General features: G+C 46.6%; 1 protein-coding gene across 1 annotated transcript in view; it reads left to right on the plus strand.

Moving 5' to 3' along the window:
* Positions 1-21,079, plus strand: part of OBSCN (obscurin, cytoskeletal calmodulin and titin-interacting RhoGEF) — a 636,219-nt gene that overhangs the window by 344,684 nt on the left and 270,456 nt on the right. Inside the window, exons 80-87 of the mRNA XM_073561015.1 lie at positions 3,070-3,243; positions 3,321-3,480; positions 4,990-5,106; positions 5,287-5,451; positions 18,743-18,901; positions 19,581-19,758; positions 20,012-20,125; positions 20,418-20,585. Coding sequence (XP_073417116.1) covers positions 3,070-3,243; positions 3,321-3,480; positions 4,990-5,106; positions 5,287-5,451; positions 18,743-18,901; positions 19,581-19,758; positions 20,012-20,125; positions 20,418-20,585 — 1,235 coding nt within the window. The remainder of the gene's footprint in view (positions 1-3,069; positions 3,244-3,320; positions 3,481-4,989; positions 5,107-5,286; positions 5,452-18,742; positions 18,902-19,580; positions 19,759-20,011; positions 20,126-20,417; positions 20,586-21,079) is intronic.

A 21,079-nucleotide genomic window follows, 5' to 3' on the forward strand; every position in this document is an offset into this window, starting at 1 on the left:
TATCTAAATGTGTGGTGAGCACCTTGAACCCCGAAGTGCTTCACAGAAGATTGTAACGCAGAGCCATGAAAATAAAAAATCTTTTTTTTTCCTCAAAAAATGAATTTTTAGCTCGCAATTTTTTATTTTCACAAGGGTAACAGGAGAAATTGGACCCCAAAAGTTGTTGTCCAGTTTGTCCTGAGTACGCTGATACCCCATATGTGGGGAAGAACCACTGTTTGGGCACACGTCGGGGCTCGGAAGGGAAGTAGTGACGTTTTGAAATACCGACTTGATCGAATGGTCTGCGGGTATCATGTTACGTTTGCAGAGCCTCTGATGTGCCTAAACAATGGAAACCCCCCACAAGTGACCCCATTTTGGAAACTAGACCACCCAAGGAACTTATCTAGATGTGCGGTGAGCACTTTGAACTCCCAACTGCTTCACAGAAGTTTATAACGCAGAACCGTGAAAATAAAAAATCTTTTTTTTTTCTCAAAAAATGATTTTTTAGCCCACAATTTTTTATTTTCACAATGGTAACAGGAGAAATTGGACCCCAAAAGTTGTTGTCCAGTTTGTCCTGAGTACGCTGATACCCCATATTTGGGGAGGGATCACTGTTTGGGCACACGTCAGGGCTCGGAATGGAAGTAGTGACGTTTTGAAATGCAGACTTTGATGGAATAGTCTACGGTCGTCATTACGTTTGCAGAGCCCCTGATGTGCCTAAACAGTGGAAACCCCCCACAAGTGACCCCATTTTGGAAACTAGACCTTCCAAGGAACTTATATAGATGTGTGGTGAGCACTTTCAACCCCCAAGTGCTTCACAGAAGTTTATAATGCAGAGACGTGAAAATGAAAAAAACATTTTTTTTTCTCAAAAATAATTTTTTAGCCCCCAATTTTTTTTTTCCCAAGGGTAACAGGAGAAATTAGTCCCCAAAAGTTTTTGTCCAATTTTTTCCTGAGTACGCTGATACCCCATATGTTGGGGTAAACCACTGTTTGGGCACACGTCGGGGCTCGAAATGGAGGGAGCACCGTTTGACTTTTTGAACGCAAAATTGGCTGGAATCAATGGTGGTGCCATATCGCGTTTGGAGACCCCCTGATGTGCCTAAACAGTGGAAACCCCTCAATTCTAACTCCAACCCTAACCCCAACACATCCCTAACCCTAATCCCAACCCTATCCATAACCCTAACCCCAACACACCCCTAACCCCAACACTAACCATAACACTAACCACAAGCCTAACCCTAATTCTAACCCTAATTCCAACCCTAACCCTAATTCCACCCTAACCCTAATTCCAACCCTAACCCTCTTTCCAACCCTAACCCTCTTTCCAACCCTAACCCTCTTTCCAACCCTAACCCTCTTTCCAACCCTAACCCTCTTTCCAACCCTAACTCTCTTTCCAACCCTAACCCTAACCCTCTTTCCAACCCTAACCCTAACCCTCTTTCCAACCCTAACCCTAACCCTAATGGAAAAATAAAAATATTTTCTTTATTTTATTAGTTATGCCTACCTATGGGGGTGATAATCGGGGGGTTCATTTACTTTTTATTTCATTTTGATCACTGTGAGAGTGATCAAAATGAAATAATGGAATCTGCAGTCGGCAGATTCGGGTGGGCGCACTGCGCATGCGCCCGCCATTTTCTAAGATGGCGGCGCCCATGAACCGGACCCGCCGGACACCGGGAGCGACGGGGGGACTTAGAAGGTGCCGGGGGCGGTGAGAGTGGGTGAGGGGGTTATCGGATGCTGGCGGGGAGCGGAGGGAATGGCAGGGGGGCAGATGATGACAGCGGCGGCATATCGCCGCTGTCATTCAGTGGCGTGGGGGCGATCGCCGGTGGGTGGGTGGGGTCGAATCGGTGTCTCCAGCCATGTCCGATGCTACAGCAGCATCGGCCATGGCTGGATTGTAATATTTCATCAATTTTCATTGATGAAATATTACTATCGCTCTGATTGGCTGTTTCACTTTTAACAGCCAATCAGAGCGATCGTAGCCACGTGGGGGCGAAGCGACGCCCCCTGTGGTGAATTACAAAGCCCCCTGTATCTGCGGGTCAGGTGACCTTTCAGTGACCCCGGTCACCCGACCCGCAGGGGGCTTTAAACTCATGACACAGGGTATGCGTCATAGTTCGGATTGGCACTGACTTTCATGACGCATACGCTGTGTCACAGGTCGGGAATCGGTTAAAGGGAATCTGTCACCGGAATTTTGCGGGCTATGTAAATGCTCTGTGTCCGGTCCGATGGGCGGTGTTTCTTCTTCTTTTCTCCACCCCATCCGTGGCCGCCGTCCGCGATATTTTCCGGAAATAGAGTAGTTCTCCATATTTCACGCGTGCGCAAAGCAATCTTGCCTCGCACACGCGCAGTATGCTTTGCCCAACTGCGGGCAAAGCCGAAAACCATTACTGCGCATGCACTGGTACGCTATGTCCCGGAAGTATTTCACGGTGTTCCGGGACATAGGAAAAATATGGCGAACTACTCTAATTCCGGAAAATATCGGCGACGACAGCCACAGATGGGGTGGAGAAAAGAAGAAGAAACACCGCCCATCGGACCGGACACAGAGCATTTACATAGCCCGCAAATTTCCGGTGACAGATTCCCTTTAAAAGTAATCATAACTACAAGATTATCTTGATTTTCACGCTGAGAGCATTATTTTTTCAACTGGCTAACACGGTAACAAACCGCTTTCATCTTTTTTTTCCTCACATCACTGACAAGTATGATTGATGCACTGATTGCATCACTGATGACATCATCTGTTTTCTGACGTCACTGCTGTCATCACGGATGACGTCTCTCCTCGCTCTGCACTGTGGGCTCTGAGTGGTGGCTCAGGGCAGATAATAATGGGACTGAGCTCCATGTATGATACATGATGGGTTATTCCCAGCAGTAGACGTGAAGATGTTGCCGGATGTCGGTCTGAGTTCCCTGCTGTGATCATATCCGTGGACATATCCGCCACATGCACATGTGTATAAGGAGTGTCTGCTCTGTAGGCACAGCGCTCTAACATGAGCTCGTTCTCCACAGCATCATCATCCAGGATCTGCTGAGCTCGGAGAAGGAGTACGTCAGAGACCTGCAGTTCCTCCAGAACCATCACCTAAGTTACACCGAGAGCTGCAGCAACATTCCCGAGGCTGTGGCCACACAGAAGACAGTCATCTTTAGAAACATCAGTGACATCGGGGACTTCCATGCCAGGTCTGTATGGAGGAGAGCGCACAGCATTATGTAACTGTTCCCCACTCTCCAACCATAACCATCTGCTCCATCCACAGAAAGTTCTTCCAAGAACTGAAGAAAAGCGACACCGATGACGATATTGCCATGTGCTTCATCCGGAACGAGGATGACTTCAACAAGTACATCATGTACCTGGTGGGACGTGTGCAGGCCGAGTCTGTGGTAGTCAACGATGCAATCCAAGAATTCTACAAAGTGAGGACTGTCTCTCTGTCCATCTCCATTTATCTACGTAGCAGAGAATACAGCAGCGCGCTGTGCACCAAGACATGTGCTAACACTGAATATATGAGATTAGATGTATAGCTGCCTGTCAAGGAGGTGACACCAGAGGGTCACTCAATATCCCACTGCTGCAACCAAGTTGTCAAAGATGGCAGCCAGGGAGAATGAGCTGATCCACTCGCTGTTATCTTTGGACCTAACAGCTCTATGCTGCCAACTATTGCCCAGACAATTACGCGTTTGACCAAAGATCAACAGAGGAGGCTGTTTCCATTAATAGATCGGCTATTGGGAAATTAACAGTGAGTGTATTGTATATACACCTCCGATTCCAATGCACAGAATATGCGTACAGTGTATACCCCCAATGCAGTCACTGCAAACTCCACGATAACCCCAGACTCACTCCCTGCCACCACTAGTCATGTTTTATACAGTCTGACTGGAAGCTCAGTTCTGGTTCTGATAGCGTATGGTTTCGGGGTGCGGGTTACAGAAGAAAAGGAAGAGAACTATTACATTTTATATTGAATCCAGAACGATAGGCAGTGTTTATAGAAAATATACAAAACATTTTACTAAGGGGACCAAACAATGCACCATATATAGTTACTTAAAATAAAAGTGATAAAACAAAACAAATTTCTATGCTGATCACAGATTCAGCCTAGCGAAGGAGAGCACTTCGATTGGAAAATGTCCAGCGGACGGGAATCATGCATACACTGATGTGTATCTCTTTACATGAACTCAGATTGTAATATTTTATATTGGGATTTGACTGTTACTCAGAGACCAAACATGTCCTGGCTGTTGTCAGCGGTCTGCTCACTATTGATTTGTGACTTATAGGCAGTGGTTACAGTTATGAAAAAACATGCATCTTCTTCCCTGATTTGTCCTGAAGCTGAAAATGTGTGTCCTATCACTATCAGATCTACAGTATGTGGACTCCAATATTTCTATGTTCTTTCAGAGACATACGTATGGGGTCAGTGTATAGCATTTTCCTTGCAGGAAAAAAGTGTTTCCTGAATTCAAGATGCATTTCCTGTGGACAAAGCCCCTTCCACTTTTCTATCAATGTGTAAACACAAGTATCTTTAAGAACTTAATAATAATTAAGACCTTTTCCTTTCTTAATTATTTGTCCAGTCTATAACTCCTTGTCGACACACAATAGACATCCCCTTTCTCACTGCAGGGGCCGTTTGTCCTAAAAGGAACTACCTGCATTTTAATTATGATGGTTCACTATCCAGCTACACCTAATTTCCTACTTCCTTATGTCCATTGTACAAGTCTATTTAAAAGAGAATCAGAGCATCAGCTCTTGTTTCTACTGCATATCTGTGACAGGAGGGGGGGTGAATGCCTCCTCGCTGGTGGCTTTTAATATTTTCTATGACACTGCCGTATAAACTATACTGATGTCATTGAGGTGCAGGATATGACGTTCACTCATCTGATTATTTCTAGCAATACACAGAAGACACTCTGGCCCTGCCCGACCCCTCCAGTCCCCCACCGCCTCCTCTCCAACATTACCTGGAGTGCCCAATAACTAGGATTCAGCGCTACCAGGTCATTCTCAAGGTAAGAAGGCGCCACTGATAGCACAAGTTAAAGCATTCTGCCAGCAGCCAGGTGATAAGAGAAGCCTGGGAAAGCAGGTCAGGGAACTGCTATGGGCGCAGCAGCCTCCTTTGGTCTTTATCTTTATTTGCCAAACATTCTCTAGATGTAAATATTCTGGAAATTTTTTTAATCCTGCAGGAAATGATCCGGAACAAGGCCCGGAATGGTAAGAACTGCTCTCTGCTGGAGCAGGCCTACGCCATCGTGTCAGCGCTCACCCGGAGAGCGGAGAACTTTCTGCACGTGTCACTGATAGAGAATTACCCCGGAACGCTGGAGGCGCTAGGCGAGCCCATACGACAAGTAAGTATATCCTCGATCACATGCCACAATGCTAAGCCGCAGAGATCGCATGACTAATGCCTCCTTGCTAAGCCGCAGAGATCACGTGACTGATGCCTCCATACTGAGCCGTAGAGATCACATGACTGATGCCTCCAAACTGAGCCATAGAGATCACATGACTCATGCCTCCATACTGAGCCATAGAGATCACATGACTAACGCCTCCTTGCTAAGCCGTAGAGGTCAAATAACTAACGCCTCTGTGCTGAGCCGCAAAGATCCCATGACTGATGCCTTATTGCTAAGCCATAGAGATCACAAAGCTGATGACTCCGTGCTGAGCTGCAGAGATCCTATGACTGACACCTCCGTGCTGATCCGTAGAGATCCCAAGACTAATGCCTCAGTGCTGAGCCACAGAGATCATATGACTGACACCTCTGTGCGGGGCCGCAGAGATCCTATGGCTGACGCCTCTGTGCTGAGCCGCAGAGATCCCATAGCTGGCGCCTCCGTGCTGAGCTGCAGAGATCCCATTGCTGGCGCCTCCGTGCTGATCACTATTTTAACAATTTTATCTCCTTACAATCAGTCCACTGAGGAATGATTGCAGCTTTGACTGTGGTACCAGGGATATTGTCGACATCCACAAACTGCGATTTTAGTACTCGAGATATTACTCACTCATATTTGGTCATGATGTCATGAGATATATAAACCCACGACTTTTGTTTCCACTTTCAGTTTAGGAACTCGCAGCTCTCTGGTACCCCCCTTATCCTTAGGTTTGGATCTAGGATAGGTAGTCGCCGGAAAGGCTCCCTTGTCACGTACTGGCTATCGGGCACTCTGCAGTGAGGGCGGTGTATATATCACCAGTCCCAGGCAGAGAATACACGCATAAACCTCAGATCCGACACTGCCAGGGTTCCCCAATACCACCAGGATGCTATGCTGCCACCACTTCCTCGTTTGATACTAAAGCCTATATCGGGTCAGGAACCAACCCGCAGGTAGCCTGATTTGGCGCGGAGTACATGTCGATTCGATCATAGAGCAAGAAGAATGAAACTAGTAAATTTATAAGTTTATTATTTATAAGTTTACTCCAGAAAAAATTGGCAGTGTTTACAACAATACAAAAGATATTCCAAAAAGTAGACAAATACAGCATGTACAGAGAGTTACGAATAAAAGGGATTAAAATAAGAAACTTACTACATCTCAGTCACAGGTATGACGTGTCGATAAAGGGGAGGAGCGCCTTCCCAAGGAAAAATGGTTCATCAACACAGCGTTTTAGCTGGTCTCTGGGGATCAGACACCTCCCCAAGTGAGCGTTTCAGCTTTATGCTTTTCCCATAAACAAGGGCCTCCCTTGCTGACCTCACTTGGTGGGCTGTGTTAGAGGACGTACGCCCCTTTTGAAAAGTTATTAAAACTCCTGTCTTTCCATATCTTTGGCTAGGGGCCTCACAGGGTGATGACAGGGGTATTACCTTTTTCCTGCGTCGTGACCATTCTCTTGAGACCAAATATGACATGTCTGTGTGTTACTGGGGGGCAGAAACTAGTTTCCCAGTTTCTATTGACCGTACCGAATGCAAAACGTTGCCGTGCGTTGTCTTAGGTTATGTGCACACATTTCTGATCCGCAGCGTTTTTTCCGTACGGAATAGCATCCAATCCACAATTTAGTGCCCAAGCAATGTTAATCAATGGAAATCCAGAATAGGTGTGCAAATGCTGCTGAAAATACCACACAGATTTGCAATGCTTTATTTTCCGCAGCATGTCAATTCTTTTTGCGGATCTGCAGCGTTTCTGCACCCATTGACTTCCATTCAGTCAGTCAAATCCGCAGCAAAACCGCAGGTGTAAAAAGGTTTGCGGTGTTGAGTGCCAAAAGCACTGCAGAAAGGAAGGAGGAAGAGTGTGTGGGCGGAGAGTATGTGCGTCTGTGTAAAAACACAAAAATTGAGCTTGGTTTGAGTTGGTACACATGCAGAGAATAAACACATGTTCACACTGACCATAAAGCATACAAAACCTACAAGAGGCAAAATGAGAAAAACCCTGCTGTAACTAAATAAGTAAAAAGCAAAAGTAAGTAATACAGAGTTCTTAGTAATACTGTCGACAAGGTGACTCTGATCGGGGCGGTCCTACACTGTCTAATATTAACAACCTTATCATGTGTCAGAGTTGACCTCAGTGTGTGAATAAGGGCAGACAAAAGGACCGGGTCCCAACCAGAGGACACCAGTTTGGTGAAGCCTTTAAATGTTATTTCAAGCTCAGGAGAGGGAGACCACACCCCGGCTTGCACAGAATGCAAAAATACAAAGAAAAAACACAAAAATTGAGCTTGGATTGAGCTTGTGTACATGCAGCACATAAACGCATGTTCTCGTTGGCCAAAAAGCAGACAAAATCTACAAGAGACAAAATGAGCAAAACCCTGCTGTAATTAAATAAGTAAAGAGAAAAAGAGCATTTAAATAATACAGAGTTCTTAGTAATACTGTCGACAAGGTGACTCTGATCAGGGCGGTCCTACACTGTCTAATATTAACAACCTTACCATGTGTCAGAGTTGACCTCAGTGTGTGAATATGGGCAGACAGAAGGACCGGCTCCCAACCAGAGGACGCCAGTTTGGTGAAGCCTTTAAATACAATTTCCAGCTCAGGAGAGGGAGGCCACACCCCGGCTTGCACAGAATGCAAAAGTACAAAGAAAAAACACAAAAATTGAGCTTGGATTGAGTTTGTGTACATGCAGCACATAAACGCATGTTCTCGTTGGCCAAAAAGCATACAAAATCTACAAGAGACAAAATGAGCAAAACCCTGCTGTAATTAAACAAGTAAAAAGAAAAAGTGCATTTAAATAATAAAGAGTTCTTGCTAATACTGTTTTGATCAAAAATAGCATAAAAGCCGTCTCAACGTTGACAAGGTGACTCTGATTGGGGCGGTCCTGCACTGGCTAATATTAAAAACCTTAACAAGTGTCAAACCTATGTGTGTGTGTGTGTGTGTGTGTAGCCAGGCATCGTCAACTACTACCCCATCTGGCTATGTCTACTCTCACATATAACAGTGACAGCATGAACCGATGATGGGACAGTAGAAGGCCCATCATCCGGTGACTGTTCAATTCTTAAAACAAAAAAATACATTCATACTCACCAAACACCTAATCCCTGACGCCCTCGATCTCCTGCAACAAAAATAAAAAAAATAAAATAATAAGCCAACATATACTTACCTTTCCGCCGTAGTCCATTTAATAACAAGTGTCCCACAACAATCTGAAGTGTAGAACAGTCACATTGGGACATGTGGGAGATTTGACCGCTCTACACAGCTCTGGTGATATACTGACAGGAGGTAATCCTCCCGCAGCATATCACTCCACCGCTGTGAGTTCACTGGAGTTCATGCTGTCACTTGCAGCACTGCTGAATGAGAAAATTCTCACGCAGCGGTGCTGTAAAGTGAGTGCACGAACTCCTCTCAGTGATGCACTGCAGGAGGATTATCTCCTATCAGTGTATGATCGGAGGGTGTTGTGAACTCATTTTCTGGTCTGCCTCTGGTTTCTGGTGAGGGAGCTGGTTGTGCTGACAGAGGAGTTGTGAGTTCTCTTTCCGGGCTCTCTCTGGTGGTGGCAGGAGGTAATGAAGCTGATCTAATTAACAGAGACCTGCCACCTGATAATGAGGATGAGGATTGGACATCTGGAGTCTCAGACTGGATTTAAGACAGCTGACTCCCTATTCCCATGCTGGTGATTTTTTCCTGCCTCCTGAGGTCTTAGTTTCCAGTTCAGTTCCTGCCTTCTCAAGCTAAGTGTCTCTGCTAATGTTCACATTTGATTTGGTTTGGTCTATTCAGATTTTTGTGTGGTCAGCCAGCCCCGGCTGGGGCTGTGCTGAAATTCCATTCTTATGTCACTGTAAGTGCCAGTTTGTTTTTTGTCCCTTGTTAGATTGGCCTCTTTTTTGCTATCAGAAGTGTTGGACATTTTGGCAGGGTTTTTTTGGCATGATTGCAGACAGTATCTTTTGCTTTCCTGTCCTTTCTAGTTAGTGTGGGCCCCATCGTTTGCGCAGCCTATTTTCCTACCTGTGTTGGTGCTTTCATCTTGTCTCACCATCAATACATGTGTGGGGGCTGTCTATTCCCTTGGGGTCTGCTCTGGGGCAGTTTAGATTTCCCCTTTTCCTGCTTTAGGCTTATTTAGTCCTCCGGCTGTGACGAGGCGTCTAGAATCAACGTAGGTACGCTCCACGGCTACTGTTGTGTGGTTAGGATCAGGGGTCTGCAATCCGCGTAGTTACCAACCTCTCTTGTTTTTCTGTGACTTGGCTTGGTCTTGTTTTCCGCCTCGGTGACCCAATCATAACAGGAGGCTAGGTAGAACAGTAACATTTCCTAATGTGACTGTTCTACACGTGAGATCATCGTGGGACATTCTTTATTAAATGGATTACATCGGACAGGGAGTATTTGTGTTGGTTTATTATTTTATTTTTGTTGCAGGAGATCGATGGAGTCGGGGATTAGGCGATGCAGTAAGTATGGTTAATTAAGATTAATAAAAGACTTTATTCTGGCTGTGTATTTATTTACCATATAACTTTAGGAATAGTAGGATAGATGTCTTATAGAAGCTTCTCCATTACTAAGCCGTTGACTTGATGTCACCTGACAATACAAAGGTGACATCAACCCCACAAATATTACCCCACTTGCCACTGCTACAGGGCAAGTGGGAAAAGTGAGGCTAAGTGCCACAATTGGCGCATCTATAAGGCTAATTTCACACTTGCTTTTTTTTGCAGCGCGTTTTTCCCGCAAAAAAACGCATTGAAAAAACGCATACAAAAGCATACAACTGCTGCGTTTTTTTCAAGCATTTTTATGAGCATGCATGAAAAAAACGCAGCGTTTTTATGCGTTTGTATGCGTTTTTAGTGTGTTTTTACCGCGTTTGCGTTTTTTCCAAACATTAGGTGGCCCCTCACACTAACCCAAACCATGACTTTACTAACCCTAACCCTAACCCTGACCCTAACCCTAACCCTGACCCTAACCCTTAACCAAACCATACTTAACCCTAACCCAAACCCTAACTAACCCTGACCCTAACCCTGACCCTAACCCTAACCCTGACCCTAAACCCCCTTAACTAACCCTAACTCTAACCCAAACCCCTAAATTCCATGGTTAACAAAAAAAAACGCATGTGCAAAAAAACGCATACATAAGCATGCCAATGCGCACATATGCGCACCCATAGACTTATAATGGGTGTCTTGCTGTAAAAAAACGCATTGCGCGCGCATGCGGTTTTTTGAGGCAAGTCGGACGCCCAAAAAATGCAACAGGATGCATTTTGTGCGCCCGAGCGCATACCGCAAAAAAACGCATGTGCGCAAAAACACATACAAACGCGTGTGTATGCGCACATAAGCGCATCCCATGCAAAGTATAGGAAAAAAAAACGCATGCGTTTTTTAGCGCTAAAATCCCGCGAAAAAAACGCAAGTGTGAAACCAGCCTTAGATGTGCCTTTTCTGGGGCAGCTGAGAGCTGATGTTTTTAGCCTGGGGGGGCAATATCCATGGCACCTTCCCAGACTATTAATATCAGCCTGCAGCTGTCTGCTTAGCCTTTGCTGGTTCGATTTTTATGGGATGACCCCGTGTCAATTTTTTTCTGGGGTTCCACTGTAAACTAGCCAGTGAAACATCTGTGAGCTGACATTAATAGCCTGGGAACCTTTATGTCTATTGGCTCCTTCCCAGAATATTAACATCAGCCGTCGGTTTTCCCTCTGCTGGTTAAGAAAATTATGCGGGAGCCCACACAATTTGTTTTTTATTACCTTTTTGGAAAATTAAACAGATACTGCATTTCACTCAGATTTTGCGTGTGATTGTGCACGTGTTTTTTATTTAACTCTTTATTTACCATTTTATTAATGAGGGTATCACATGGCTGACACATGGTCATTAGTAAACCTCGGGCATGGTAATATATATATACTAGCTGAAGAGCCCGGCGCTGCCCTGGCATAGTAACTAACTACGGTTAGTTATAACAAATTATAATGATTCTATCTATATATATATATATATATATATATATATATATATATATATATATATATATATATATATAAAAATGAGTGTAGAGCCCCGCCCACTCCGCATAGCCACACTCACTATAATATCCCACATCATCCCGTCAGCCAGAGCTACCAGACTACTACCCCTAATATCCCACATCATCCCGTCACCCAGAGCCACCGGACTACTACCCCTAATATCCCACATCATCCCATCAGCCAGAGCCACCGGACTACCCCTAATATCCTACATCATCCCGTCAGCCAGAGCCACCGGACTACTACCCCTAATATCCTACATCATCCTGTCAGCCAGAGCCACCGGACTACTACCCCTAATATCCCACATCATCCCGTCACCCAGAGCCACCGGACTACCACCCCTAATATCCCACATCATCCCATCAGCCAGAGCCACCGGACTACCCCTAATATCCTACATCATCCCGTCAGCCAGAGCCACCGGACTACTACCCCTAATATCCCACATCATCCCATCAGCCTGGGGTCAGAACCAGAGCGCTGAGTGGAACGGTCCTGACTTCCATACCGGGGATCCCTTTAAGAGAGGCCTGGGGTCAGAACCAGAGCGCTGAGTGGATTTTCCCTGACTTCCATACCGGAGATCCCTTTAATAGAAGCCTTGGGTGAGAATCAGAGCGCTGAGGGATTTACCCTAACTTCCATACCGGAGATCCCTTTAAGAGAGGCCTGGGGTCAGTACCAAAGCGCAGAGTGGATTTGCCCTCACTTCCATACTAATGATCCCTTTAATAGAACCCTGGGGTCAGAATCAAAGCGCAGAGTGGATTTGCCCTAACTTCCATACCAGTGATCCCTTTAATAGAACCCTGGGATCAGAATCAAAGCGCAGAGTGGATTTGCCCTCACTTCCATACCAATGATCCCTTTAATAGAACCCTGGGATCAGAATCAAAGCGCAGAGTGGATTTGCCCTAACTTCCATACCAGTGATCCCTTTAAGAGACCCTGGGGTCAGAACCACAGAGCTAAGTGGAACGGTCCTAACTTCTATACCGGGGATCCCTTGAAGAGATGCCTGGGGTGAAAACCAAAGCGCTGGATGGATTTGCTCTGACTTCCATACCAATGACCCCTTTAAGAGGGAAGATGTGCCTATAGGATGGAGGATGTGTGATGGTATATGGGCACAGGAGGGGGGGATTCATTTCTGTCATGTGCTCTCTGCTCCTTTCTGGGGGGCAGACAATGGCTGGGAGCTTATGTTCCCGGGGATGCTAGATTTCTCCCACCGTGTCAGTGTCTGCTTAGGTGTTGTCAAGTGGGAAAACTTGCTCATAGCAACCAATCTCAGCTCAGCTTCTTTTGAACAGCTGTGGTGAATTGAAAGATGCTTCATGACTGGTTGGTGATACACACACAAACATACTCGTACATTCAGTTATATATATATATCTAATATATAAAGCTCAATGTGTGTATGTGTGTATGTATGTATGTGTGTGTGTATGTCCGGGATTGGCATCCGCACCGTCGCAGCTACAGCCACAAAATTTGGCACAGTCACACGTCTGGACCCCAAGAGTGTCCTATGTTGTGAGGCGAAATTTTAACCCCGCGCGTTCCAATTCACCAAACAATTTTGCCCCTATCTACATACTGGGGATAAAGTGTGTGCGTGTCAAGCCCCGCCCCTCATTATGATGTCATAATGGTTGACTATGGGATGGAGGATGTGTGATGGGTATATGGGCACAGGACTATGGGATGGAGGATATGTATGATGGGTATATGGGCTCGGGACTATGGGATGGCGGATATGTATGATGGGTATATGGGCTCGGGACTATGGGATGGCGGATATGTATGACGGGTATATGTGCACGGGACTATGGGATGGAGGATGTGTGATGGGTATATGGGCACGGGACTATGGGATGGCGGATATGTATGATGGGTATATGGGCACTGGACTATGGGATGGAGGATGTGTGATGGGTATATGGGCTCGGGACTATGGGATGGCGGATATGTATGACGGGTATATGTGCACGGGACTATGGGATGGAGGATGTGTGATGGGTATATGGGCACGGGACTATGGGATGGCGGATATGTATGATGGGTATATGGGCACTGGACTATGGGATGGCGGATATGTATGACGGGTATATAGGCACGGGACTATGGGATGGAGAATATGTATGATGGGTATATGTGCACGGGACTATGGGATGGAGGATGTGTGATGGGTATATGGGCACTGGACTATGGGATGGAGAATATGTATGATGGGTATATGTGCACGGGACTATGGGATGGAGAATATGTATGATGGGTATATGTGCACGGGACTATGGGATGGCGGATATGTATGATGGGTATATGTGCACGGGACTATGGGATGGAGGATGTGTGATGGGTATATGGGCACTGGACTATGGGATGGAGGATATGTATGACGGGTATATGGGCACGGGACTATGGGATGGAGGATGTGTGATGGGTATATGGGCACTGGACTATGGGATGGAGGATATGTATGATGGGTATATGGGCACGGGACTATGGGATGGCGGATATGTATGATGGGTATATGTGCACGGGACTATGGGATGGAGGATATGTATGATGGGTATATGTGCACGGGACTATGGGATGGAGGATGTGTGATGGGTATATGGGCACGGGACTATGGGATGGAGGATATGTATGATGGGTATATGTGCACGAGACTATGGGATGGAGGATGTGTGATGGGTATATGGGCACTGGACTATGGGATGGAGGATATGTATGACGGGTATATGGGCACGGGACTATGGGATGGAGGATGTATGATGGGTATATGTGCACGGGACTATGGGATGGAGGATATGTATGATGGGTATATGGGCATGGGACTATGGGATGGCGGATATGTATGATGGGTATATGGGCACAGGACTATGGGATGGAGGATGTGTGATGGGTATATGGGCACTGGACTATGGGATGGAGGATTTGTATGACGGGTATATGGGCATGGGACTATGGGATGCCGGATATGTATGACGGGTATATGGGCACAGGACTATGGGATGGAGGATATGTATGACGGGTATACGGGCATGGGACTATGGGATGGCGGATATGTATGATGGGTATATGTGCACGGGACTATGGGATGGAGGATATGTATGATGGGTATATGGGCATGGGACTATGGGATGGCGGATATGTATGATGGGTATATGTGCACGGGACTATGGGATGGAGGATGTGTGACGGGTATATGGGCACTGGACTATGGGATGGAGGATATGTATGACGGGTATATGGGCACGGGACTATGGGATGGAGGATATGTATGACGGGTATATGGGCACGGGACTATGGGATGGATGATGTGTGACGGGTATATGGGCATGGGACTATGGGATGGAGGATGTATGATGGGTATATGGGCATGGGCCTATGGGATCGTGGATATGTATGATGGGTATATGGGCATGGGACTATGGGATGGCGGATATGTATGATTGGTATTATATGTGCACGGGACTATGGGATGGAGGATATGTATGATGGGTATATGGGCACGGGACTATGGGATGGAGGATATGTATGGCGGGTATATGGGCATGGGACTATGGGATGGCGGATATGTATGATGGGTATATGGGCACGGGACTATGGGATGGAGGATATGTATGATGGGTATATGGGCATGGGACTATGAGTTGAAGGATGTGTGATGTGTATACGGGCACTCGACTATGGGATGGCGAATATGTATGATGGGTAATTGGGCATGGGACTATGGGATGGAGGATGTGTGATGGGTATATGGGCACGGGACTATGGGATGGAAGATATGTATGATGGGTATATGGGCATGGGACTATGAGATGAAGGATGTGTGATGTGTATACGGGCACTCGACTATGGGATGGCGAATATGTATGATGGGTATATGGGCATGGGACTATGGGATGGAGGATGTGTGATGGGTATATGGGCACGGGACTATGGGATGGAAGATATGTATGATGGGTATATGGGCACGGGACTATGAGATGAAGGATGTGTGATGGGTATATGGGCACTCGACTATGGGATGGCGAATATGTATGATGGGTATATGGGGATGGGACTATGGGATGGAGGATGTGTGATGGGTATATGGGCACGGGACTATGGGATGGAGGATATGTATGATGGGTGTATGGGCACGGGCCTATGGGATCGTGGATATGTATGACGGGTATATGGGCATGGGACTATGGGATGGAGGATGTGTGACGGGTATATGGGCATGGGACTATGGGATGGAGGATGTGTGATGGGTATATGGGCACGGGACTATGGGATGGCGAATATGTATGATGGGTATATGGGCATGGGACTATGAGATGAAGGATGTGTGATGGGTATATGGGCACTCGACTATGGGATGGCGAATATGTATGATGGGTATATGGGGATGGGACTATGGGATGGAGGATGTGTGATGGGTATATGGGCATGGGACTATGGGATGGAGGATATGTATGATGGGTGTATGGGCACGGGCCTATGGGATCGTGGATATGTATGACGGGTATATGGGCATGGGACTATGGGATGGAGGATGTGTGACGGGTATATGGGCATGGGACTATGGGATGGAGGATGTGTGATGGGTATATGGGCACGGGACTATGGGATGGCGGATATGTATGATGGGTATATGGGCACGGGACTATGGGATGGAGGATATGTATGATGGGTATATGGGCACAGGACTATGGGATGGAGGATATGTATGATGGGTATATGGGCACTCGACTATGGGATGGAGGATATGTATGATGGGTATATGGGCACTCGACTATGGGATGGTGGATATGTATGATGGGTATATGGGCACGGGACTATGGGATGGAGGATATGTATGATGGGTATATGGGCACTCGACTATGGGATGGAGGATATGTATGAAGGGTATATGGGTACTGGACTATGGGATGGCGGATATGTATGATGGGTATATGAGCACGGGACTATGGGATGGAGGATAGGTATGTTGGGTATATGGGCACGGGCCTATGAGATGGTGGATATGTATGATGAGTATATGAGCACGGGACTATGGGATGGAGGATAATTATAATTTGTTATAACTATCCACAGTTAGTTACTATTCCCTGGCAACGCCGGGCTCTTCAGCTAGTGTGTGTGTGTGTATATATATATATATATATATATATATATATATATATATATATATATATATATATATATATATATATATATATTTATTTTTTTTTTCACCTCTATTTGTTTAGTGTTTGTAAACATTATATTTGAACATGGTATGTAATGATATTATGGTTTTCAATGGAGAATGTAAAATAAGAGGTTGGACAAGGAAATGACATCACAACTTTTTTTTTGTTAAATAATATATCTTTATTTAGCTTAAAAAAACGCATCAAATCCGCATAAAAAGTGTGCCGATTTTCAACTACGTTTTCTGCCAAGAGAGGAAGAATCCACGTAGATTTTTACAACAGCAAATCTGCAATGTGCGCACATACCCTTAATTATACTGATTCTGGAAATATATTTTCCTGTCTCTAGGATTATTGTGTGTTTTTAAATTTGATCTGGAATAGACAAAGGAAAACTTGGCTGGAAAAGAATAAAACCGCACTTAACTGGCCAGATGCATATTGAGCCGCAAAGATCACATGACTGACACCTCCATACTGAGCCCCAAAGATCACATGACTGACACCTCCATACTGAGCCCCAAAGATCACATGACTGACACCTCCATACTGAGCCGCAGAGTTTCCATGACTGACGCCCCAATGCAGAACCACAGAGATCACATGACTGACGCCTCCATACTGAGCTGCAGAGATCACATGACTGACGCCTCCATACTGAGCCATAGAGATCACATGACTGACACCTCCATACTGAGCCGCAAAGATCACAAGACTGACACCTCCATATTGAGCCGCAAAGATCACATGACTGACACCTCCATACTGAGCCGCAGAGATTCCATGACTGACACCTCCATACTGAGCTGCAGAGATCACATGACTGACGCCTCCATACTGAGCTGCAGAGATCACATGATTGACGCCTCCATACTGAGCCATAGAGATCACAAGACTGACACCTCCATACTGAGCCGCAGAGATCACATGACTGACACCTCCATACTCAGCTGCAGAGATCACATGACTGGCACCTCCATGCAGAGCTGCACAGATCACATGACTGGCACCTCCATGCAGAGCCGCAGAGATCACATGACTGGCACCTCCATGCAGAGCCGCAGAGATCACATGACAGGCACCTCCGTGCAGAGCCGCAGAGATCACATGACTGGCACCTCCGTGCAGAGCCGCAGAGATCACATGACTGGCACCTCCGTGCAGAGCCGCAGAGATCACATGACTGGCACCTCCGTGCAGAGCCGCAGAGATCACATGACTGGCACCTCCGTGCAGAGCCGCAGAGATCACATGACTGGCACCTCCGTTCAGAGCCGCAGAGATCACATGACTGGCACGTCCGTGCAGAGCCGCAGAGATCACATGACTGACCCCTCCATACTGAGCCGCAAAGATCACATGACTGACACCTCCATACTGAGCCGCAAAGATCACATGACTGACACCTCCATACTGAGCCTCAGAGATCACATGACTGACACCTCCGTGCAGAGCCGCAGAGATCACATGACTGACACCTGCATGCTGAGCCATAGAGATCACATGATTGACGCCTTCATACTGAGCCGCAGAGATCACATGACTGGCACCTCCGTGCAGAGCCGCAGAGATCACATGACTGGCACCTCCGTGCAGAGCCGCAGAGATCACATGACTGGCACCTCCATGCAGAGCCGCAGAGATCACATGACTGGCACCTCCATACTGAGCCGCAGAGATCACATGACTGACACCTGCATGCTGAGCCATAGAGATCACATGATTGACGCCTTCATACTGAGCCGCAGAGATCACATGACTGGCACCTTCGTGCAGAGCCGCAGAGATCACATGACTGGCACCTCCATGCAGAGCCGCAGAGATCACATGACTGGCACCTCCGTGCAGAGCCGCAGAGATCACATGACTAACACCTCCATACTGTCTTCTGGAGCAATGTTTTGTTTCATCTATTTTGTTCTCTGTTTTAGGGCCACTTCATTGTCTGGGAAGGAGCTCCTGGGGCCCGAATGGCCTGGAAGGGACACAACCGCCATGTCTTCCTGTTCAAGAACTACATCATTATTTGTAAACCCAAGAGAGACACCCGGACCGACACCTACAGCTACATCTTCAAAAACATGATGAAGGTGCGTGCATCGGCCCCCAATATAATCTCCAGAGGGGGGAGCTGTACAATAATATCAAGTCTAGCACTCCAGTCATATCCAGAGCTGCACTCACTATTCTGCTATTACATCATGTCTTATCCTCCAGTCACATCCAGAGTTGCAGTCACTATTCTGCTATTACATCATGTCTTATCCTCCAGTCACATCCAGAGCTGCACTCACTATTCTGCTATTACATCATGTCTTATCCTCCAGTCACATCCAGAGCTGTAGTCACTATTCTGCTATTACATCATGTCTTATCCTCCAGTCACCTCCAGAGCTGCACTCACTATTCTGCTATTACATCATGTCTTATCCTCCAGTCACATCCAGAGCTGCAGTCAGTTTCTGTTTTCTTGTCTCCCTGGTGCATGCTCCGTGGCTCTGGTGTAGCATGCACGATGTCTCCCACCATGCATTTTACCAGTGACTGAGGGCCCGTGGCCAGTGGGCCCTAGTGCCGGGTATCTGTGTGGCCCCCAGCTTCTGTGGAGCTTGATCAGGTGCCCTTTACCTTTATTCTCTGGGGCTCAGGCGGCTCCTGGTGCTGACTGATTTCTGTAGAAATATGAGTGCAGCTCTGGAGGTGGAAGGCATGCTGTACTTGGTCTTCAGTACCGGGGGTTCACATACTTTCTTGCTGTTTCCTTCTCAGTTGACAAACATTGACGTGAACGATCTGGTGGAGGGCGACGATCGAGCTTTCGAGATCTGGCACGAGCGGGAGGACTCAGTGCGCAAATACCTGCTGCAGGCGCGGACGCTGATCGTCAAGAACTCCTGGGTGAAGGAGATCAGCGGCATCCAGCAGCGCTTCAGCCTGCCGCAGTGGAGTAAGCGTTGGGGCAGTATAACACCCATCAGCCGAGGTCGGGGGTGAAGGGTGATGGGCACGGCACCCCCAGTGGTTGGGGACAAGAAACAGTCACCATACATTGGTCTCTCCTGAATACCCCCCGCGGTCCATTCAGGATGGTATATCTGGGGTCATGGCTCCGCCCTCCTGTAGAACATTGACTCCAGTCACATCCAAAGCTGCAATCACAAACAATTGAGCCCACTGACCTTGAGTGTCTTGTGTTGCAGACCCCCCGCATTTCATCGACGTGCTGGGAGACTGCACGGCTGAGCTCGGAGAAACTGTCAAGCTGGCATGTCGTGTCACCGGGACCCCGAAACCCACTATCACCTGGTACAAAGGTAATGATCCCCTTTCACCAGAACGATGGAGTGCAGTATGGAGAGAACCACTGTATAACCCCTGATCCCCAGCTGTTTCTCCTCCATTCTGGGACTTGTAGTCAGGACTGGCAGGGGCCATATTTTGCCCATTGCTCATGATGGTGGCCATAATCATCGATTTTCACTATTTAACCCTTATATAGCTTTGCTCAATGGTACCTTTGGTGGTAGCATGGGGAAGCCACTGATGGATAAATTCCATGTGCTGTGCCATACATCACACTGCCCCCTCATTTCTGTGCCCCCCCAGATGGACGCTCAGTGGAGGTGGATCCACATCACATCATCATTGAGGATCCAGATGGTTCCTGCACCCTCATCTTGGACAATATGACGGGCGCGGACTCTGGCCAGTACATATGTTTCGCCTGCAGCCCAGCGGGTACTGCAAGCACGTTGGGCAAGATCCTGGTCCAAGGTAACTGTCACATAGTGTCTCTGTTATATTGGTGGAAAGTTCTCACATCCCAAACCTGCTCCAGAGTCACCAAGAGATTAATGATTGTACAAAGGAAGTATGGAAATACCCTGTACTGCACACATCTCCCTTCATGCTATTCTCCAGTCACTTCCAGAGCTGCAGTTAATGTTCTGCTGTTATAATATGAATGTTTGCCACTTATAGCTAGAGGTGCAGTATACTGCTGTTAAATCATGTTTTATCAGTACACGAAAATGGCACTGGAATCACCAACAGTACAGTCATGGCCAAAAGTTTAGAGAATGACCCAAATATTATATTTTCACATGATCTGCTGGCCTCTGGTTTTTATGTGTGTTTGTCAGATGTTTTTATCACATACAGAAATATAATTGCAATCATATTATGAGTAACAAAAGGTTATATTGACAGTTAGAATGAGTTAATGCAGAAAGTCAATATTTGCATTGTTGACCCTTCTTCTTCAGGAC

The sequence above is a fragment of the Dendrobates tinctorius genome, unplaced genomic scaffold, assembly GCF_039654945.1.
Source record: "Dendrobates tinctorius isolate UK_male_01 unplaced genomic scaffold, ASM3965494v1 ptg000311l, whole genome shotgun sequence".
Lineage (NCBI taxonomy): Eukaryota > Metazoa > Chordata > Amphibia > Anura > Dendrobatidae > Dendrobates > Dendrobates tinctorius.